A 21,700-nucleotide genomic window follows, 5' to 3' on the forward strand; every position below is an offset into this window, starting at 1 on the left:
CCCTTTTCCCCAACTCCCCTGGATACACCTATAGCCTGCCAAATACCCCGAATTGCAATTCTCTGCCATTCTCAAATCAGCTCGCTTATTTGGAGAGCTTGTCTCTTGAGTTTCTTTTTAGGTTGACACAACAAATACTTGTCCAACACCTGTGTAGGTTTGTGTGTAGGCACAAACCTGCGTGTGTGTGCTCCTCGTCCTGTGGAGTCGTCCTGCGCGCCCTGCATGTGCTTCTGTCATTCCATCTGTGTGCACTCTTTCCAGCAACCGCATGCTGTCCCATGAATGTGTCCTGCGGAAGGACACAGCCTGCAATCCCAGCGTTTTGGTGCTGTGAATTCTGCCGCAGCGAATGTCTTTGCTCTTACATCTGTGTGCACACGTGCCTATATCCCCGCTCTTGCGTCTGTGTGCACCTGGGCCTTGCCAGGTTCCTGCAGCTGCTGTAACAGAGCACCCCAGACCAGGTGGCTTCAAACAACAGAAACGAATTCTCTCACAGTTCTGGGGGCCTGATGTCCAAAATCAAGGCATCAGCAGGGTGGTGCTCCCTCTGAAACCTGTAGGGGAAGGATCCTCCCTTGCTTCTTCCAGTTTTGAGTGTTGCCAGCAGTTCCTGGCAGTTCTTGGCATGTAGAAAATCACTCCAATCTCTGCCTCTGTTGGCACACGCGTTCTCCCTGTGTCTCTGTCTTCATGTGACCAGCTTCTCATAAGGAGACCAGTTACATTGGATTAGGGCCTACCCGCATGACCCCAGCTAATGACATCTGCAACAACCTTATCTCCAAATACAGTCATGTTCTGAAGTACTGAGGGTTAGGGCTTGAACATAAATATTTCAGGGGACTCTGCAACCCACAACGAAGGTACACAATGGATTCCTAGAGGTTGATCTGCTGAGTCAAAGAGCAGGGCTGTTTTAGATTTAATAGCAGCAGACAGCCAACAAAATCAGGAGCGTTCCACACTCCCAGGCTCTGCAATGACATGGGTGCCCTCCACAGCCCCTTACTCTGGGTCTTCCTCATCCTGGCACTGGCTTGACTTGCCCCTCCCCGTTTCCTGGGCAGCATGCCTCCCTTCAGACATGCATCGGCATTTGTACTTCTTTGGTGTTCAAGTCGTTTCCTGTGTTTTCTGGTTGGTTGTTGGGTCTCTGGTGTTCGAGTCGTTTGCCTGTGTCTTCTGGTTGGTTGTTGGGTCTCTGGTGTTCGAGTCGTTTGCCTGTGTCTTCTGGTTGGTTGTTGGGTCTCTGGTGTTCGAGTCGTTTGCCTGTGTCTTCTGGTTGGTTGTTGGGTCTCTGGTGTTCGAGTCGTTTGCCTGTGTCTTCTGGTTGGTTGTTGGGTCTCTGGTGTTCGAGTAGTTTGCCGTGTCTTCTGGTTGGTTGTTGGGTCTCTGGTGTTTGAGTCGTTTCCCGTGTCTTCTGGTTGGTTGTTGGGTCTCTGGTGTTCGAGTCGTTTGCCTGTGTCTTCTGGTTGGTTGTTGGGTCTCTGGTGTTCGAGTCGTTTCCTGTGTCTTCTGGTTGGTTGTTGGGTCTCTGGTGTTCGAGTCGTTTCCTGTGTCTTCTGGTTGGTTGTTGGGTCTCTGGTTTTCGAGTCGTTTCCTGTGTCTTCTGGTTGGTTGTTGGGTCTTTTCTTATAGCTCCTTATAGAGTTATCCTTCATATGTTTTATTTGTTGTAAATATTTTTGCCAAGATTGTCATTTGTCTTCCAATTTATGGTGTAGTTTACCGTAAGTTTTTCACACTGATTTCCTGTCTTCACAGAAAATCTTTTATGCCTCCGAGTTTTCTTTTCTTTTCTATTTTTTAATTTTATTTTGAGACAGAGTCTCACTCTGTCACCCAGGCTGGAGTACAGTTGTGTGATCTTGGCTCACTGCAAACTCCACCTCCTGGGTTCAAGTGATTCTCCTGTCTCAGCCTCCCAATTACAGCTGGGATTACAGGCATGTGCCACCACGCCCAGCTAAATTTTTGTTTTTTTTTTAATAGAGATGGGGTTTTGCCATGTTGGCCAGGCTGGTATTGAACTCCTGACCTCAAGTAATCCACCCTCCTTGGCCTCCCAAAGTGCTGGGATTACAGGCGTGAGCCACCACGCCTAGCCTTGGGTTTTCTTTTTTAAAAAATTCTTTCCACATCTTCACATTATTTCCAAATTTACTTCCAATACTTGATGTTTTTACTTTTAAAAAAAGTTAACAGACTTTGTATCTTTAGGGCAGTTTTAGGTTTACTGAAAAATTGATCACAGAGTACAGAGATCTCATAATACCCCTTCATAGGCACTTTCCCCTATTATTATTTTGAGACGGAGTCTCACTCTGTCACCCAGGCTGGAGTGCAGTGGTGCCATCTTGGCGCATTGCAACCTCAGCCTCCGGCTTCAAGTGATTCTCCTGCCTCAGTCTCCCGAGTAGCTGGGATTACAGGTGCCTGCCACCACGCCAAGCTAATTTTTGTATTTTTAATAGAGATGGGGTTTCACCATGTTGGCCAGACTGGTCTTGAACTCCTGAACTCAGGTGATCCGCCCACCTCGGCCTCCCGAAGTGCTGGGATTACAGGCGTGAGCCACTGCACCCGGTCACTTTCCCCTATTATTAACAGCTTGCCTTAGTGTGGCTCGTCTTCTGTGACTGACAGGCAATATTGATATGTGACTTTTAACTAAAGCCCACGGTTCACATTAGGGCTTCACTCTTGGTGTTGTAGATCCCATGGTTTGGAAAAACCACGTTTGCACAATTGTAGTATTGTATGGGGGTAGTTTCGCTGCCCTAAAAATACTCCTTGCTTCACCTTTTCACCCCATCCTCCCCCAACCCCTGGCAACCACTGGTCCTTTTATTGTCCCCCCAGTTTTGCCTTTTCCAGAATGTCGCAGTTGGAATCACAGGGCGTGCTGCCTTTTCAGACTGGCTTCTTTCACTTAGCAATGTGCACTTAAGTTTCCTCTGTGTCTTTTTATGGCTTGACAGCTGGTTTTTTTCAATGCCAAATAATATTCCATTGTCTGGATGGACCAGAGTTTATCCATTCACCTATTGAAGGACATCCTGGCTGCTTGAGTTTTGGCCGTTATTAATACAGCTTCTATAAACATCCATGTGTGGGATTTTTGTTTGTTTTTTTGGAGATAGAGTCTTGCTCTGTTGCCCAGGCTGGAGTGTAGTGGCAGATCTCAGCTCACTGCAACCTCTGCTTCCCAGGTTCAAGCAATTCTTCTGCCTCAGCCTCCCTAGTAGCTGGGATTACAGGTGTGCACCACCAGACCCGGCTAACTCCATGTGTGGGTTTTTATATGGACACAAATGTTCAACTCCTTTGGGCGAATGCCAAGGAGCACTATTGTGGATGGTACGGTGAGAGTACGTTTAGAACCTGCCAAACTGTCTTCCCCAGTGGCTGTGCCATTTTGCCTTCCCACCAGCAATGAATGGGAGCTCCCATTGCTCCTCATCCTTGGTGGCCTTTGGTGTCCTCAGTGTCCTAGATTTATCCACTTACAGGTGTGTTTTACTTTAACGTTTGGATCTTTATTCACAAAGAACAAACCTCCCAGACTGGCTGAGTGAGTGGGCTCCCTTTCCTTTTTCTAGGGCCCAGCTGTCCCCCTCCCCAACACAGTTCTTGCCCCAGGGCCAGACACCCTTGCTCCAAAAAGCTACACACACAGCGACAACCCAGCTACACAGACCCTGTGTGTAGGGAGCTGCACCGGGCCCTCCAAGCCGGGGAAGCTGCCCGCCTCGCAGCAGCTGTACCCACCTCCCTGCCCGCCCGCCTCGGGCGCAGAGCCCCAGCGTTGGCAGCTCCTCCTAAGGGGACAGAGATGGCTCAGGTGGGCCCACCCTGGTCCCTGGGGGTCCTCAAGCGCCTGGGAGGAGCACCAGGGCCAGGCCACGGGAGGTGCTGCGGGGGACTGGGGGCACCCACTTGAGACCCCAACAAGGGAACTCAGGGCCCCGGGGAGAGGGAAGCCCGGGCTGGGCGCCACAGGCCTGCTCAGAGGGAGGAGCCGGCCCGCGGGACAAGGAGCAAAGAAGGCCACCACCAACCCGCAGAGCCGCAGCCACCTCCACGCACCCCCCTCCACGCACCCCCGGAACCCACGCCTCCCGGACCGGAAGCGCGGCGCCGCTCTAGCCGCGGGCACTCGCTGGTCGCGTCGCGGCCACGATGCAGCTTGAGCGCGAGCTGGGCGGGCGTCCCACGCAGCCCAGAGAGCGACCCTCCACGGAGGGGCATTTTAATAACCGCCTGTACACATCCAGACGCGACAACTAAATGCAACACGTGACCCTGGAAGATGGGGACAGCTACAGAAACACTTGGGACGGGTGACAAAGTTGTGATGTGAGCGATGATGGGAATAATATTCCTCCACGGTAAATGTCCTGGTTCTGATCACTGCACTTCGTCGCCCGTCCGCGCCCGCCAGTGCCCGGGCTTGCTCTGAGCCTGCCGGCTCGCGGTGGGGCTCCGCTGAGGGCAGGGAGGCGGGGTCCCAGAAGGCATTCAGGGAAAGCAGGCGCTGAGCTCTCTTGCAGCTTGGAAATTGGACGCACGGATGAGTGGCCGGCCGGAAATGCTAGAGCATGCACGCGGGTGTCAGAGCCGCCTGGGGGCCACGCCTTTATTAACCATTGCATTATCCCCGTAAACGTCCTGCGCGCCTGACTCGCCCACACCAGGGCCTCCCGGGCCTCCCTCTCTGCAGGTTCAGGCCCTCCCCGGGGAGGCTTCTGCCGCAGCTTCAGCGTTCACGCTCTCCTCCGATTGTGCGGGGAGAAGGGCCGGATCCCGATCCCGGGACAGGCCAGAGCTAAGCTTGGGGCCAGACTTCGTAGAGCGGAGAGTGTCCTGTGAGGGCACCCTCAATGAGGACCCCGAAGAAATCCGAGAGCCCTGGAGTGACTGCGCCAGCGACAAGGCCCGGGAGCCTGCGCGCGAGGCGGTCAGGGATGGGATCCGGGATCCCACCTTTGAAGTGGCCAGCGATGGGACCCTGGAGTCCATGCTCGATAGCACCAACGAGGGGACCCGGGAAGCCTCGCGCGACGGGACCACGGACAAGGCCTGGGAGGCCGCGCGCGACAGTACCACAGACGGGGTCTGGGAGGCCGCGGGCGACGGACCTATGGGGGCGGCTAATGACCCGGGGCGCGAGGTGGGCTGGGAGAAGGCAGGCGGCTCCCAGAGCGGCGGACCTCCGGGGCCCCTGCGCAGCCAGCCGTGCACACGCACCAGGTCCCGCGTGTCCTCGTGCTCGCGGTGCAGCTGCTCGCGCTGTTCCAGCAGCTGGCGCCGCGTGTGGTGCAGCAGCTGGGTCCGGCGGAGCAGCAGCAGCAGCTCCTGCCGCAGGCGCCAGTTGTCCGCTTTGATGGCCTGCGTGTGCGCCACAAGCGCGCGCGCCGCCTCCCGCTCCGCGCGCCGCGCCAGGGACTGCACGCGCTGACGCGCCTCGCGCTCGAAGGCTGCCTTGTCTTCCAGGAAGCGCCGCTTCACGCGGTGGAGCAGCTGCGTGTGCTCCACGCGCATATGCAGCAGCTCGCGCTCCAGCGCCCGGATCCGGGCCAGCTGCTCCAGCTGCAGCACCTGCGGCGGGGGCGCCGTCAGCTCACCCCCGGCCCGGCCGCCAGCCCCGCCCCGCCTCACCCCGGCCGCGGGCGGGCGCACTGGCCTTGTAGGGCTGCAGCTCCTGCACCTGCCGTGCCATCTGCGCCGCGCGCGCCTCCATCTCCAGCAGCTGCGCGCGCACCCCGTCCTTGCGCCCGTGGTAGAGCGAGGCCAGTTCCGCCCGCTGCCAGTGGATCTGCGCTAGGTCCACGCGGTTCTGCTCCTCCAGCCGGACGATGGCGTTGGCGCAGCGCTGGGCGCGCGCGCTCACGTAGCTGGCGTAGAGCCGGTTCTCCTCGCGCAGGCGCAGCGCCTCGCTGTCCAGGAAGGCGTTCTCCCGCAGCACTTGGTCAACGCGCTCCTCGCAGGCGTCCAGCTGCTCCGAGAGCAGCGCGTGTTCGCGTTGCAGGTACTGCGCGCGCTCCGATAGCGGCTGCTCGGCACCCGCGGCCGCCGCACCACCTGGCTGGCTTCCCGCGCTCGGCCCGCGCTTTTTCTTGGGCGCCATGGTTTGGTGCCTGGACCACCAGGACTGGTGAGGGCAGCGACCCCGGCCCCTTCCCCAGTTTAGCCCTTCCTCTTACCTGGCCTAAATATTCTACGCCCCAGGCCCAGAGGTGGGACGCGTCTCAGGGTCACGAGGCTTTTGGGGAGGCAGATCGGGGCTTTGGGTCGGGGGTCAGGGCAGCTTTGCCAACCTTTACTCGTGGGCTCCCGCTGGACCTTTGCTGTCCGTCTGGGTGCGCCCAACATTAGTAATGTTGCTGCTCGGCGGCCACGGTCTCTATGGAGACAGAACTTAGTCGTCCTCTCCCACCCCCACCCCGTTACTCAGGCGATGGCCGACTCCTTCATTCCGCACAACTCCCTCATCCTAAGTCGCCCGTGACTGCTTGTGAATGCGCCCCCAGAGATAGGGCCTGAGCTGACAAAACTGGGCTTCAGACGGACTCCGAACGTGCTTCTCAATCTCACAGACCCCAGCAGCGCCCTTCGCCTTCGGTTCAGCAATGGGCCTTCTCCCGGGTTGTCCCCCACTTGAAGAGGAGCTTCCCCCCCGTTTCCTGAGTGAAATCTCTGTGTTGTCAGGAGGGATCGCTTTCCTGGAGCATTCGCCTCTTCAGGGACCCTTGCTTTCCTTGAGCATTTCTTGATTCCTTTGGTGAGGCCCCCTTGGGAATTGGGGTTCCTGAAGTATGGAGTCCACTGGGTGCCTGGAGAGCGTTTCTCTCTGAAGGTCCTGAGCGCGCGCGTGCGGCACCGGCTCAGCTCATCCGCGGCTCTGCAGCTGGGTAGCTTCCCTTCCCCGTGTGCCCGGATGGCTGGAGGGCATAGGGATCCAACAGGGACTGGCTTTTTCTCCTTTTCTGTTGACTTTGTGGACACAACATCATTATTGAAACCATCCCTATAAACTTTATTAAATTAATCAGGGAAGAAAGGAGGCGAGAAAGGAAAACAAACCCAGCTTGCAGCTCGCTCAGCATTCATTGTGAGGTCAGCCTGCCTCCCAACCCCTTCCTCAGAGCTGTTTGGTGCCTGTGGCCCCAGAATCACACAGACCCTGTCACACGATGAGAGGTCCCCATAACTGCTCTATAGGTAACAACTTAAACATTGTAAAATGTGAAGTTTTCTATTTGACAGGTCCTGCGTACCGACGAAGCGACTGACCCAGCTGGTCTGAAGCACCCCCACGAGGAGCTGATGCGCCAAAGAACGCAGGGACCCACATCCTGAGGACTTCATCCCCTTTCCCTGGCCAGTTGATGACCCCATTTTACAGCCCCTCACCTGCCACAATCCCCTTAAAAACCCCAGGCCAGAACTCAGGGAGATGGATTTGAAGGTCCCTCCCATCTCCTCGCTCGGTGTCCAGGGATCATGACACTGTTTCTCTGCTGCAAACTCTGCTGCCTCGATGTATTGGTCGTTACTGCACAGCGTGTGTCACAACCTGTTGGTCCTGTAAGATTTGCCTCTGTCTAGACCAGCGGTCCCCAGCTCCCATTCTGTTAGATGCCTCAGGAACAGTGTGTCCAGCAGCCTTTGACACACAACTTAAATCGACCCCTATTTTGTGTCCTGTCATTATAGAGTTGAGTTTCTGCCCAGTTTGTCCACATTTGCTGGGATGTGGGCAGATGTGACGATCTTTGTGAGGGACACAGTTTATAAAACCACATTTGCACAGAGGTTTGTGGTGGAGATGATCTGGTGGCTCACGGACATGGCTGGGCTTGCTCTGATCAGCCAACCTGCCTGAAAGGTGCAGCAGGGCCTTTTAAAATTAGGAACACGATTGAGGCATTTTACTCCTTGTAAAAAAATGTATTTTAGGCTGGGCGTAGTGGCTCACGCCTGTAATGCCAGCACTTTGGGAGGCCGAGGCGGGCAGATCACGTCAGGAGATCCAGACCATCCTGGCCAACATGGTGAAACCCTGTCTCTACTAAAAATACAAAAAATTAGCTGGGCGTGGTGGCAGGCACCTGTAGTCCCAGCTACTTGGGAGGCTGAGGCAGGAGAATGACGTGAACCTGAGAGGCGGAGCTTGCAGTGAGCCGAGATTGCGCCACTGCACTCCAGCCTGGGTGACAGAGCCAGACTCTGTCTCAAAAAAAAAAAAAAAAAAAGTATTTTATAAGTAAAAATAAGAGGACACAAACTACCAAACAAAGCATTAACATTGTAAGAGGACATTGACTTATAAACTCCTAAACTGCATCTGAATGTTGGCTTTAATATGTAGGCTTTTAATATGAAAACGGTGCCTCTCCTGTCACAGAAAATTGGGAAAAGACCACATACAATCATGAGAAACACATGACCCTGCATCCATGCATCCCTGCATCCCTGCAGCAGGGACTCATCTGGGGTGGGGGGCAGGCTCATGCGCAGGGGCGCTTAATGCCCAGCGTTGACTCTTCTGGTTCCTTGCCATGGCCACACCCCAGTGCTCTCCACCCTGCTACCCTCAGGCGTTGTGTGGGGTCACTGTCCCCATTTGACAGATTGAGAAACTGAGGCAGCAATAGGCAGAGGCCTGCTCACACGGGCCAATCGGGTCCCCCACAGTCTCAGACCCCGTACCATCCCAGGCCACGCCATGTCTCGGCTCTGGACTGCTCTTTCCCCTACCCCCAGCCCCACTGCACCTGCACATCTGCCACTGGAGGGTCTCGGTTGCTCTTGGCCTTTAAATCCCTGGTGAGGTAAGGTTTTTAAGTTTTAAGTCATCCCTGCCTGTGGGTTTCTTGATTTTCCTTTGCTTTAAATCTCACCAATGCCTCCTCACAGAGAGATCTGGGAGCCTCCTGCTCTCCTCTGTCGAGGTATCCTGGAGGCTTTCTTCTTCCCAATTCTGCATTTCCCACTTCTGCAACCCCTGCCCCACCCATCAACTCCATGGAATAGTTGGGGGAGCCCTGACCCCAGCCCTAGTCTAGTCCGGACACCCCTGTCCCTGCAACCACCCCCACACCCCCCCAGGCCTCTGCCCAGCCCAGCGCTTTAACTTCTGCCCTGAGCCGGGTCTGGCTGCCAGCTGCCCAGCTGTGCCTCTGACCTGCGGGGATGAGGGCCAGGAGGAGACCTTGCTTCTGCTGGGGGACCGCGCTGCATGGGGCGATTCTTCGCGGGGAAGGGGGGAGAGTCTGGCCTTGGGGACAGGCTCAGATGCCTCCCCAGGATCCCCCAGGCTTTTCTCTCATTGTGTTAGGAAGGCAGGCGGTCTCTGGGGTTCACCAGGTCCTGCGCCGTCCATGGGGACAGAACTCACTTCCTGTGACACACCTCCCACCCTCAGGGGTCTTCTCAGCCCCCTCCTCAAGTGGCATGGCGGTCTTTGTCCCCCCAAGACCTGCAGTCTCACCCCCCTCAGACACAGGCTGGCAAACTGGAAAGGCCCTGGGAGGAGGGGCGCTGTCTGCTCCCTGTGAGGCCCTCCCTGCCCACAGCTGGGCCAGCCTCCCTCCTTTCACTGCCCTCCCCACCACCCCAAAGCCGGGCCAGCTTCCCTTCCCTCCCCTCTGCAGCCAGGCCAGCCTCCCTCCCCGGCACATCCAGGCAAGCCTCCCTCCTGCCCCCCAGCCCCTTATGCTGGGCCCTGCTGGGGACCCTGAAGGTTGCAGCACAAGGCCGCCTTGGGTCTGCTCCTGGGACTCGTGGGCTCCCACAGGCTCCCCGGGTGTCCCTGCCCACGGTGCCCCTGTCTTCCTGCTCCTGCTGCTTTGCATGTCCTGCCTGATTCATCTCCTGAGACTGGGGTGAGCCCTGAACTGAGCGTAGCCATAGGGGTGGGGCTGTGTGCCTGGTACACGGAGCATAGCCCTCCCAGCAACCTCTGTTCCCATTTCACAGATGGAGAAACCGAGGCAAGGTGAGTTGTCCACAGCCCCCTGGAACTGCTAAGGCTGTGACTTGGACCTGTGAGGGGTTCCTCCCACTTCTCTGCACTCCCTCTGGTGGGGTCCCCTCCCCCAAGCTGCCCTGTGCCCCGGGACCAGGACATGGCCCGTGCATGCGCCAAGGCTGCCCGCCCACCCGGCAAGGCCAGCTCCACCTGTGGAGTTGAGGATGGGCTGAGCCCACATGGGAGCCCAGGACCCACGGGGTAGCTCCACCCTGTGCACCTTGTCCCTTGTGCAGCAGCTCAGAGCTGGTGGTGACGGCCAACGGGGCAAAGGGGACGACGGGCAGGACCACAAGTAAGGCCCAGTGGAGCTGCCCACCCCGTGTATCCTCTGGTTGGGGTCAGGTGTTGGGGCCCCAGTCCTGTTTGTTTCGGCGCCCTGGGCCCAACCTGAACCTGTCCTCTGCCCCATATCCCTGGCAGGCCTCCCTACACCCCCACCCACTGGGGCTGGCTTAGGCAAGGGTGTTTAAGAGAAAGACCCTGCCCCCATGGCCAGGTACCTCAGAACCCATGCCAGATCCACACAAGGCTCTCGGTCAGTCCCGGATGGAAGCTCCAGTCCCAGGCCGTGACATGTATCAGCTCCCACACCCAGGATTGTCCCAGAGAAAGCGCTCTGCCCTCCCCATCCACAGCACCATGAGGGCCATGGCTGCACTGCCGCACCTCTCCAGGTATGAGCATGAGGCCCGAGCCAGCAGGCCCTGACCGGGTCATTCCTGATCATCCCTAACCAGGGCAGTGAGGGGCTGGGGTGTGGTCCAGGTGGGCCTGCATGGGGCCCCTTGGGAGTCACCTACCTCTGTGAGGAAGAGGATGGCCAAAGGAGGGTGCCCAGGGTCCAGAGCCCCTACACAGGCTTCAATGATGACACCTGCACCCAGCTCCAGAGACATCCCTGAGAGGCAGCCATCAGGGGTGCCCAGCTGAGGACACGCCTCCTTGGGGACCCTCATTCCTGAGTCCATGCCTCCAGATTAATGATCTCAGAGACAACCACATCCGCAACTGGCATGTGTCCCCACCGAAGGGGCTCAAGTAAGTGACTGGAGTGACCAGGGTGGATAGACCTGGAGTACCTGGGTCTATAGTCCACACCTGGAGCAGGAGAGAGGGGAGAGCTGGGGTACCCGGGTCTATAGCCCACATCCAGAGCAGGAGAGAGGGGAGAGCTGGGGTATCTGAGTCTGTAGCCCACACCCAGAGCAGGAGTGAGGGGAGAGCTGGGGTACCTGGGTCTATAGCCCAGACCCAGAGCAGGAGAGAGGGGAGAGCTGGGGTACCTGAGTCTGTAGCCCATATCCAGAGCAGGAGAGAGGGGAGACCTGGAGTACCTGTACCTGTACCTCAGGTACAGTATCTGAGTCTGTAGCCCACATCCGGAGCAGGAGAGGGGGAGAGCTGGGGTACCTGAGTCTGTAGCCCACACCCAGAGCAGGAGTGAGGGGAGAGCTGGAGTACCTGGGTCTATAGCCCACACCTGGAGCAGGAGAGAGGGGAGAGCTGGGGTACCTGGGTCTATAGCCCAGACCCAGAGCAGGAGGGAGGGGAGAGCTGGGGTACCTGAGTCTGTAGCCCACATCCAGAGCAGGAGAGAGGGGAGACCTGGAGTACCTGTACCTATACCTCAGGTACAGTATCTGAGTCTGTAGCCCACATCCGGAGCAGGAGAGAGGGGAGAGCTGGGGTACCTGCGTCTGTAGCTCATACCCAGAGCAGGAGTGAGGGGAGAGCTGGAGTACCTGGGTCTAAAGCCCACCCCTGGAGCAGGAGAGAGGGGAGAGCTGGGGTACCTGAGTCTGTAGCCCACATCCAGAGCAAGAGAGAGGGGAGACCTGGAGTACCTGTACCTGTACCTCAGGTGCAGTATCTGAGTCTGTAGCCCACATCCGGAGCAGGAGAGAGGAGAGGGCCGTCTTGGAGTCCACCAGGTAGCCTCAGTAGGACAGGGAGAGGCTGTGTATGAGATGGGATGGGTGGTGGGCCATGGCTGTGACACAGGAGGGGACAGGGCGGGGATACCTTCTCAGACTGTGACACTCAGAGGCAAGTTAGGATCTCGGCCCACACAACAGCACACGGATGGTGCCTTTATGGGAGAGGACGGGGGCCGTGCATGGGGCCTGTGACAGCTTGGGACGTGGGGGCCAGGGGAGTTTGGTTTCCTGGGTTACAGAATGCTGGGTGTGTGTGAAGTAGGAGGCTCCAGCCACACTGTTTCACTGTGGCTGTGACCTGGGCCCCACCCTTGTGACTCTGGGTCTTCTGGATGATGACTTCCCCCAGACCTCACCCATGATTTCCCCATGGATTGGTTAAAAATTCAATGCAAGGTCCAGGTCAATAATGCACCCAAAATAAAGCTGAAAGTTACAACCGCATGCAACAAAACTTATTGTGACTTAGCCCGGGCGCAGTGGCTCACGCCTGTAATCCCAGCACTTTGGGAGGCCGAGGCAGGTGGATCACATGAGGTCAGGAGTTCGAGACCAGCCTGGCCAACATGGTGAAACCCCGTCTCTACTGAAAATACAAAAATTAGCAGGATGTGGTGGCAGGTGCTTGTAATCTCAGCTACTCAGGAGGCTGAGGCAGAGAATCACCTGAACCCAGGAGGCAGAGGTTGCAGTGAGCTGAGATTGTATCACTGCACTGCAGCCTGGGTGACAGAGCAAGACTCCATCATAAATAAATAACATAATAAAAAAAACTTATTGTGGCTTATTGTCAAATATATTTGACTAACAAATGATGAAAAAAATAATCTTGACAAAATTTATATCGGCAAGAATATTTGGACAAGGGAAAGTTGGACTTGGTTGAAATAGTGCCCCCAAGAGAAACTACATAATAACAGATTTTTAAAAATCCAACTAGATCGGGCGCGGTGGCTCACGCCTGTAATCCAAGCACTTTGGGAGGCCGAGGTGTGTGGATCACGAGGTCAGGAAATCGAGACCATCCTGGCTAACACGGTGAAACCTCGTCTCTACTAAAAATACAAAAAATTAGCTGGGCGTGGTGGCGGGCACCTGTAGTCCCAGCTACTTGGGAGGCTGAGACAGGAGAATGGCGTGAACCCGGGAGGCGGAGCTGGCAATGAGCCGAGATGGCCCCACTGCACTCTACCCAAGGCGACACAGCAAGACTCCATCTCAAAAAAAAAAAAAAGGATGGGGCGCGGTGGCTCACTCCTGTAATCACAGCACGTTGGCTACCCATCATCTGGGAAGTGAGGGGCGCCTCTGCCTGGCCACTGTGCAACCTTCCAAGTGTGAAGTGACAGGCTTGTGTGTGATCTTTTCTGTCTTCCCTGAGTTTGCATTTTCGACATTAAAGTTTACTTTTTAGTTAAAAAAAAATAAAAAATAAAAAATAAAATGGTAAGTTTTAAGTCAGCCATCTTGCTTTTTTTTTAGACGGAGTCTCAGTCTGTTGCCCAGGCTGGAGTGCAGTGGTGCAATCTGGGCTCACTGCAACCTCTGCCTCCTGGGTTCCAGCGATTCTTCTGCCTCAGCCTCCCTAGTAGCTGGGATTACAGGTGCACGCCACCATGCCCAGCTAATTTTTGTATTTTTAATAGAAACAAGGTTTCACCATATTGGCCAGGCTAGTCTCAAACTCCCAACTTCAGGTGATCCACCTGCCTTGGACTCCCAAAGTGCTGGGATTATAGGCGTGAGCCATCACACCCAGCCTCCCCCCCCTCTTTTTTTTTTTGAGAAGGAGTCTTGCTCTGTTGCCAGGCTGGAGTTCAGTGGCGCGATCTTGGCTCACTGCAACCTCCACCTCCTGGATTCAAGTGATTCTCCTGCCTCAGCCTCCCAAGTAGCTGGGATTACAGGCACCCACCACGGCGCCCACCACCACACCCAGCTAATTTTTTTGTATTTTTAATAGAGACGGGGTTTCACCATGTTGGCCAGGATGGTCTTTATCTCCTGATCTCGTGATCCACCCGCCTCAGCCTCCCAAAGTGCTGGGATTACAGGTGTGAGCCACCATGCCCGGCCCTGCTATTTGTTTTCTACTGGTCTTATCTATTCTGTTCCTTTTTCTTCTTTTTCTGAATTCTTTTTGAGCAAGCAGTTTGTTTGTTGTGGTTGTTGTTTGAGACAGGGTCTGGCTCTGTCACCCAGGCTGGAGTGCAGTGGTGCAATCCAGGCTCACTGCAACCTCTGCCTCCCAGCTCAAGTGATCCTCCTACCTCAGCCTCCCAAGTAGCTGGGACAACAGGCTCATGTCCCCACACCCAGCTAATTTTCCTATTTTTTTTTTTTTATAGAAATGAGGTTTTATGTTGCCGAAGCTGGTCTCCAACTCCTGAGTCATTAGCCACGCCCGGCTAATTTTTGTATTTTGAGTGGAGACGGGATTTCCCCACGTTGGCCAGGCTGGTCTTGAACTCCTGACCTCGGGTGATCCGCCCACCTCGGCCTCCCAAAGTGTTGGGATTACAGACGTGAAGCACCGTTCTCCGCCCAAATAATAATGTACTATTAATACTTCACATTTAACTTAATCTTACAATATATATCCTCATATGTTATTTTGTAGTAGTATAAATGTGCATTTCCATTATCCCCCTTTACATTTCGCTATTGGTGTTATGCATTATGCTTCTACAAGTTACAGAGTCTACAACAGATTGTTCTTGTTTCTACTTTAGTCAACTGGGCTGGGCGTGGTCCTGCGAGGAGGCGGGCGGGGCGCACTGTGGGGCGGGGCTGGGGCCGGTGGGGACGTGGGCGGGGCGCAGTGAGGGGAGGGGCCTGCGGGGAGGTGGGGAGGGGCCTGCGGGGAGGTGGGGAGGGGCCTGCGGGGAGGTGGGGAGGGGCCTGCGGGGAGGTGGGGAGGGGCCTGCGGGGAGGTGGGGAGGGGCCTGCGGGGAGGTGGGGAGGGGCCTGCGAGGAGGTGGGCGGGGCGCACTGTGGGGCGGGGCTGGGGCCGGTGGGGACGTGGGCGGGGCGCAGTGAGGGGAGGGGCCTGCGGGGAGGTGGGGAGGGGCCTGCGGGGAGGTGGGGAGGGGCCTGCGGGGAGGTGGGGAGGGGCCTGCGGGGAGGTGGGGGGAGCCCACGGTGGGGCGGAGCCGGGGCCTGCCGGGGGCGGGGGGGTGTTGGGAGGGGCGCCCCGAGGGACGGGGCTGGGCCGCCGTCGGTTCCCACGGCAACCGACTCAACAGTAAGGCCCCGCGGGCGTCCCGGCCGCCATGTGCACCGCAGTGGACCCTCGCATCGTCCGGAGATACCTACTCAGGCGGCAGCTCGGGCAGGGGGTGAGTGCCTGGGGGTGCGTCCGCCCTCCGAGGGGCGCCGCAGATCTGCGGAGAGAGGACCTGCGGGGCGTGGCCGGTCCCCTCGGAGGCCTGTTCCGCCACACACTGGCGTCCTGCCTCCTCCGTAGGCGGGAGGGGTGGTCTGGAGCCCCTTCGTGCCTCAGTTTTCTCATGGGGTAACACGATCCTGACTCTCAGGAACCTGGCTCCTGGAGGCAGGTGACAGCCACGGCCCCCAGCGGCCTCAGGCGGAGGGAGCCTGGCGCCCCACTCCCCACGCGCCCAGTCGCCCGCTTCCCGGGTGCACACGACGCTCTGGGGAGGCCGGGCCCGCGCCTGGGTCACTGAGAGGAAGGGCGGACCCCAGGCTCAGGAGCACAGGGGCGAGGCCCGAGAAGGGCCTGAGCGGTTATGGGGTGGGCGCAGAGTGGAGGCCAAAGCCTTGTGTATCTGTGTGCGTGTGTGAGCATGTGAGCCTGTGTGTGTGTGCGTGGGCATGTGAGCCTGTGTGTGCGTGGGCGGGGGGGGAGTGTTCGAGGGTGCCATGGGGGAGGGGAGGAAGAGCCTTCCAGGCAGTGCAGACGGTAAGTGCGTAGGCCCCGTGCAGGGTGGTGTATGTGCAACTGGATAGGAGATGGAGAGAGACAGGTGAGTGGTGAGGGTCCGATCGTGTGGGGGCTTTGGGGAACTTCCAAGACTTTGGTTTTTACTGTTGCTGAGGCTGGGAGGTGTAGTAGCTGCTGGTGTCACTTTACAAGGCCCACTCCTGTGCTGAGGACCCACCATGGGTGTGCACGGGAGCGGCAGAGGGAGATGAGTTAAGGGGTTTGCGTAGCCACGCAGCGAGAGATGCCAGAGGCTGGGACCAGGGTGGGGGCAGAAGAGACAGTGGCAGGGGCTAGATTCTGGAGGAATCGGAAGGTGGGGCCAACGGGACTGGGGGTGGATGCGGTGTGAGAGAAAGGGAGGGAGAGCGCCTGGGCAGCTGGAAGGACGGTAGGGCATCCCCGAGCTTCATTTCCTGCCCAGATGCTCCCGTCTGTGCCCTCCTTGCCTCCAGGCCTCGCCAGCTCTCACCCTCCCTTCCGTCTACCTCCCCTCCTCTAAAGAGGTTGGAGTCTAGGGCAGCCTGCAGTTTCGGGAGCCCACCCACTCCCATCCCCTCTCAGGACCCAGGATGGGAAGGAGGAGCCTCATGTCTGTAGGGACAATCTGGGTGGGCAGGGGATGGGGGGGACGGGGCTGGCCCTGTGTGACAGCACTCCTTCCCAGGCCTATGGCATTGTGTGGAAGGCAGTGGACCGGAGGACTGGTGAGGTCGTGGCCATCAAGAAAATCTTTGATGCTTTTAGGGATAAGACAGATGCCCAGGTGAGTGTGTGGGGAGAAGCGTGGGAGAGAATGGGGGCTGGGAGGGGCAGCCCCTTGCCCTGGTGCCTGAAAGCTCAGGTGGGAGCTGGAGCCCAGTCACAGCAGATGTTCTGGCCTGTCTCGGAACACTGCCCCCTTGCCATGCCTGGTCTGGTGGGCATTGGGTGACAGACATCAGCTCCTTTGGGTCCTCTCAGGACACGGGCTTCCTTCTTGTTCCACGCACCCACACACCTGTGTTTCTGTCTCTTCAGAGAACATTCCGGGAAATCACGCTCCTCCAGGTGAGTGGCCTGGGCCCTCCAGCCCAATCCCCTTCCCCAGGTACAGATCTCTCCAGACAGGAAAGAAACCGGGCTTCTTGGGCCCCAGAGCACAGCCCCTCCTGGCCTTCCAGCCGCCTCCGACTCTCTCCCCAGGAGTTTGGGGACCATCCCAACATCATCAGCCTCCTTGACGTGATCCGGGCAGAGAACGACAGGGACATTTACCTGGTGTTTGAGTTTATGGGTGAGTGAGGCCCCGGCCAGCGCCCCAGCCCCACCTGTGTCCTGTCCTGACGCCCTCTGTGTGTCCCTCTGCGTGTCCCTCTGCAGCTGGCCCACAGTGGTTTGCTCCCTCACCATGTACCCTGGACTCAGGGACAGACAGCTGACCAGTGTCAGCCTCCAGAGCCAGCAGCGACCCCCGTCGTCCCACCTGCCCCAGGCTCCTGCTCCCACCACAGTGTGCAGTTGCCTTCTTTTTCTTCTCATTTTATGAAACAAAGGCAACATGAAATAAAGTGTTAAAACTCCTGCAGACCCCACGGCTGTGCCCACAGGCAGTGCGCAGGATGGAGGAGCGGGACGGCCAGGCCGTGGGCTGGTTCAAAGTGGGACAGACCTGCCAGGTGTCCCTCTCCCACTCCCCCCAGGTTGCCCCCCCAGCCCCCACCCCCGACTGGAGTGCGTACCCTCTCCCACTCCCCCCAGGTCCCCCCCCAGCCCCCACCCCCGACTGGAGTGCGCACCCTCTCTCACTCCCCCCAGGTTGCCCCCCCAGCCCCCAGCCCCGACTGGAGTGCGCACCCTCTCCCACTCCCCCCAGGTTGCCTCCCCCAGCCCCCCACCCCCGACTGGAGTGCACCCTCTCCGCAGACACTGACCTGAACGCAGTCATCCGGAAGGGCGGGCTGCTGCAGGACATCCACGTGCGCTCCATCTTCTACCAGCTCCTGCGGGCCACCCGGTTCCTCCACTCCGGGCACGTTGTGCACCGGGACCAGAAGGTGCGGTTCCCCCACCTCCGCTATGCCACGTGGCATAGCTCCCGGCCCCACCCAGCCCCGGGGCCTCAGCCTGCCTCCTCTCTGCAGCCGTCCAATGTGCTCCTGGATGCCAACTGCACAGTGAAGCTGTGTGACTTTGGCCTGGCCCGCTCCCTGGGCGACCTCCCCGAGGGGCCTGAGGACCAGGCCTTGACAGAGTACGTGGCCACACGCTGGTACCGAGCTCCGGAGGTGTTGCTCTCTTCGCACCGGTAACAGCGAGACACCCCCAACCCACCCTGCACCTCCTTGCTGCCCTCCTGCCCAGCCAGGGCTCCCAGGCCTCCTGTACTCCGACCCTGCCTTGGTCCACAAGTGTTCCCCCATTCACCCCCCTAGCAACCCCACCCCCACCTCTGCCTCTGGGTCTCTCCATGCCTACACCCCTTCCTGCCCCAGATACACCCTTGGGGTGGACATGTGGAGTCTGGGCTGTATCCTGGGGGAGATGCTGCGAGGGAGGCCCCTGTTCCCGGGTACGTCCACCCTCCACCAGCTGGAGCTGATCCTGGAGACCATCCCGCCACCATCCGAGGAGGGTGAGCCAGGCTGCTGGGGCTGGGCACTGGGAATGCTGCGGGTCAGACAGCACAGCTGTGGGGAGACAGCAGCTGACAGGCTAGGACTGTGCTGAGAGGAGGGACGGGGACAGGGAGGATCCAGAGGATGGGGCAGGAGCCCCAGGAAGACCAACTGGTGATGGGGGCCCAGGGGGAGCTGCTGGGGGTGGGCGTGGGCAAGCAGCACCTGGCACAGTCACCATGAGAGCCAAGCAGTGACTGTGAAGGGGCCAGCAGGCTGGACAAGGTCCCCAAGGGATTCGGGTAGCAGGGGCAGGGAGTGTCACTGTGCCGGGAGCTGGGGTGGGCACAGAGAGCTGGGCAGAAGAGATTCAGGTGCTGAGGGAAGAGGTGGAGGAAGGCAGTGGTAGAGGGGCCATGGGGGTCACTCTTGAGGGTGGGGGCAAGAGGGAGCTGCACCGCCAGGCACATCTGCTTGTCTGGGTGGAGCCTCGTGATCCGTGGAGGTGGGCGCCAGCATCCACCTGTGTGAGCACGCCCCAGAGCCTGGTGTCAGAGTGTGGAGCAGGGGTCGTGTGCGGGTGCTCCCGTGCACAGGCTGGGTGGCACGCCCTGGTGATGGGGTGTTTGAGCCCTGCCAGACAGCAGAAACCCTGTAGAGAGGCTGTGCTCCCTGGGGCTGGAAGAGATGGCTGGCCCCAGATGCCCTGAACCGCCCCAGCCGACCAGGCCTGCCTGGGTCACACCACCTTCTGCTGCCCCAGACCTCCTGGCTCTCGGTTCAGGCTGCCGTGCCTCTGTGCTGCACCACCTGGGGTCCCGGTGAGTGGGGGCACTTCGGTGAGCGTGAGAGGGTGGCCTGTCTCAAGGGAGGAGGGCCACTTTCCTGAAAGTTTACTGGGGCCAGTTTGTACCAGTTCAGATTCCGCCTGTTTTCAAGATGGCAGTCCCAAACCCAACAACTGTTGGCCACTCTGAAAGCAGGAGCCCCTGGTGCTCCTAGAGAGTGGCCCAGAGGAGCTGCGCCAGGGCGTCGAGAGGAGGGTACCAGGGGGCTGCAGGGGTCTCTCCACTCTGCAGGGGCCCAGACTGCCTGCAGGTCAGGCACAGGAGCATCTACCTAGACAGGACAGCAGGGTGGACCCCAGTTTGGAAGCTGAGCCCCCAGCCATGAACATGGATCTGAGGAGGGGCCCTTGGGTCGGGCCCTGGAAACGACACATGGCAGCCCACAGGCCACGACAGACGCTGGATGCCCTCCTACCGCCAGACACCTCCCCAGAGGCCTTGGACCTCCTTAGGCAACTCCTGGTGTTCGCCCCGGACAAGCGGTTAAGCGCGACCCAGGCACTGCAGCACCCCTACGTGCAGAGGTGGGGGTGGGAGAGGGTCCCCCAAGTGCCGGGGGACAGAGGTGGGGGCAGGAGAGAGCCAGCCCACGAGAGAGAGCCCCCGCAGCAGGGACCCTGCTGTGACGGGTTGAGGGGCTCCCTTGGCCGCAGCCCGGGCCCCACCTCTCTGGCTCCCTCTAGGTTCCACTGCCCCAGTGACGAGTGGGCACGAAAGGCAGATGTGCGGCTCCGGGCACACGAAGGGGTCCAGCTCGCTGCACCTGAGTACCGCAGCCGCGTCTATCAGGTGCTCCGGCTCTCGACCCCCATCATCCCATCTACCGCACCCTGGAGGCTGCCTCCTATGTCAGAGACCCCCAAACACCCCATGCCCAGGCTGTGACCTCTGAGCACCCTTCACCTCCCACAGATGATCCTGGAGCGTGGAGGCAGCAGCGGCACCTCGAGAAAGAAGGGCCCGGAGCGTGTCTCCCGGAGCCAGGCACACGTGCACAAACCCAGAGCCGACCCTCAGCTGCCTTCTGGGACACGTGTGCAGGGTCCCAGACCCAGGCCTCAGAGTAGCCTGGGCCACGACCCCCCCGAGCATGGTGTGTGATCTTTGCTGGCTGCCCACGCGGAGCATGGCCTGGGCCCCTTCTGCCTGTGGCTGCCGACTGTGCGCAGCATTCGGTTCCTGACCCTGGGGTTGACCTTCTGACCCCCCAGAGTCCCCCTGTGCAGCCAAGAACATTCCCAGGCAGAACTCCGCTCCCCTGTTCCAAACTGCACTCCTAGGGAATGGGGAAAGGCCCCCTGGGGCGAAGGAAGCGCCCCCCTTGACACTCTCGCTGGTAAGTCATGGTGGGGCGGGCACGGGAGGGACCCTTCCTCTGCACCTTTCAGTGACCCTGTGACATGGCCCTTCCCAGGTGAAGCCAAGCGGCAGGGGAGCTGCGCCCTCCCTGACCTCCCAGGCTGCGGCTCAGGTGGCCAACCAGGTCCTGATCCGGGGTGACTGGAACCGGGGTGGTGGGGTGAGGGTGGCCAGCGCACAACAGGTGAGCCCAGCCCAGTCTGCCCCTGTCCCCTCATCCTCCTTTCCCCTTTCCCCCTCCTTTTCCCTCCCTTCCCCATCCTTCCCATTGCCCCTCCAATGTCCAAATCTCTCAAGGACCTCAAGGCCTCCCCTCCACTGCACCCCCTCTGATGCCCCCTTTATGTGACCCTCAACTGTACACAGGTCCCTCCCCAGCTTCCTCCGGAGGCCCGGCCCGGCCGGAGGATGTTCAGCACCTCTGCCTTGCAGGGTGCCCAGGGGGCTGCCAGGGCTTTGCTTGGAGGCTACTCCCAAGCCTACGGGACTGTGTGCCACTCGGCACTGGGCCACCTGCCCCTGCTGGAGGGGCACCGTGTGTGAGCCGCCCTACTCCCTTCACCTGGTCCCCTGTTCCTGCCCCAGCCCCTTCCCCAGACCCCTCCCCAGTCTCCTGCACCCCTTAGCCCTCCCTGCTTTGCCCGGCCACGTTGAAGTTCCAGGGAGCTTGCCCGGGTCTCCTTGGGGGAGCAGATGAGGGCCCTGCCCCAGCCCCACTGACTTCCTCCAATAAAGTCATGTCTGCCCCCAACCTAAGCAGCCATCGTTCCTCCCCTCCCCTCTGAGGTCACAGCATCTACTAGCTGGGGGCCCCAACCTCTTTCCTGAAGCCTTCACTCCTCTGAGGACCCCACCACCCCCGTCCTGAAACCTCCACCCCAGAGCCCAGTGCCGCCCCCTAGAGGCCCTGCCCACTGCACATCCAGCACTGGGCTTTTCCCTCCAGGTTTGCCTGGGGCAGCTTCTTGTCC

General features: G+C 59.0%; 2 protein-coding genes across 4 annotated transcripts; one reads left to right on the plus strand and one right to left on the minus strand.

Moving 5' to 3' along the window:
- Positions 1-4,620: 4,620 nt before the first annotated feature.
- Positions 4,621-6,157, minus strand: CCDC166 (coiled-coil domain containing 166). The gene is made up of 2 exons (XM_054498951.2): positions 5,693-6,157; positions 4,621-5,607 (listed from the first exon to the last, which is right to left on the minus strand). The coding sequence occupies exons 1-2, from the start codon at positions 6,134-6,136 to the stop codon at positions 4,732-4,734; spliced, it is 1,320 nt and encodes a 439-aa protein (XP_054354926.2). The 5' UTR covers positions 6,137-6,157; the 3' UTR covers positions 4,621-4,731.
- Positions 6,158-15,157: 9,000 nt separating this feature from the next.
- On the plus strand, positions 15,158-21,477 carry MAPK15 (mitogen-activated protein kinase 15). 3 transcript variants are annotated; one of them, XM_054497882.2, is made up of 14 exons: positions 15,158-15,320; positions 16,593-16,691; positions 16,946-16,975; positions 17,111-17,201; positions 17,831-17,961; positions 18,049-18,212; positions 18,400-18,539; positions 19,286-19,343; positions 19,757-19,894; positions 20,054-20,159; positions 20,283-20,463; positions 20,582-20,706; positions 20,785-20,913; positions 21,096-21,477. In XM_054497882.2, exons 1-14 carry the CDS (start codon positions 15,255-15,257, stop codon positions 21,270-21,272), a joined length of 1,635 nt encoding a protein of 544 aa, XP_054353857.2. In that variant the 5' UTR covers positions 15,158-15,254; the 3' UTR covers positions 21,273-21,477. The 3 variants fall into 3 exon arrangements, with proteins under 3 accessions (XP_054353857.2, XP_054353859.2, XP_054353858.2); XM_054497883.2 differs by lacking the exon at positions 15,158-15,320 and adding an exon at positions 15,327-15,968; XM_054497884.2 differs by lacking the exon at positions 19,757-19,894.
- Positions 21,478-21,700: the final 223 nt, after the last annotated feature.

This window comes from Pongo pygmaeus, chromosome 7 (genome assembly GCF_028885625.2).
Source record: "Pongo pygmaeus isolate AG05252 chromosome 7, NHGRI_mPonPyg2-v2.0_pri, whole genome shotgun sequence".
In the NCBI taxonomy this organism is placed as follows: domain Eukaryota; kingdom Metazoa; phylum Chordata; class Mammalia; order Primates; family Hominidae; genus Pongo; species Pongo pygmaeus.

What these genes read in the sequence shown, in the direction of transcription:
- MAPK15 (XM_054497882.2), top strand. Translation starts at nt 15,255, where the DNA reads ATGTGCACCGCAGTGGACCCTCGCATCGTCCGGAGATACCTACTCAGG. An exon ending in CCTGGTGTTTGAGTTTATGG is followed by an intron (nt 17,202 to 17,830) that starts GTGAGTGAGGCC and finishes CCCTCTCCGCAG; the next exon opens with ACACTGACCTGAACGCAGTC. An exon ending in CCACGACCCCCCCGAGCATG is followed by an intron (nt 20,464 to 20,581) that starts GTGTGTGATCTT and finishes CTGACCCCCCAG; the next exon opens with AGTCCCCCTGTGCAGCCAAG.
- CCDC166 (XM_054498951.2), bottom strand. Translation starts at nt 6,136, where the DNA reads ATGGCGCCCAAGAAAAAGCGCGGGCCGAGCGCGGGAAGCCAGCCAGGT. An exon ending in AGGAGCTGCAGCCCTACAAG is followed by an intron (nt 5,608 to 5,692) that starts GCCAGTGCGCCC and finishes CCCCCGCCGCAG; the next exon opens with GTGCTGCAGCTGGAGCAGCT.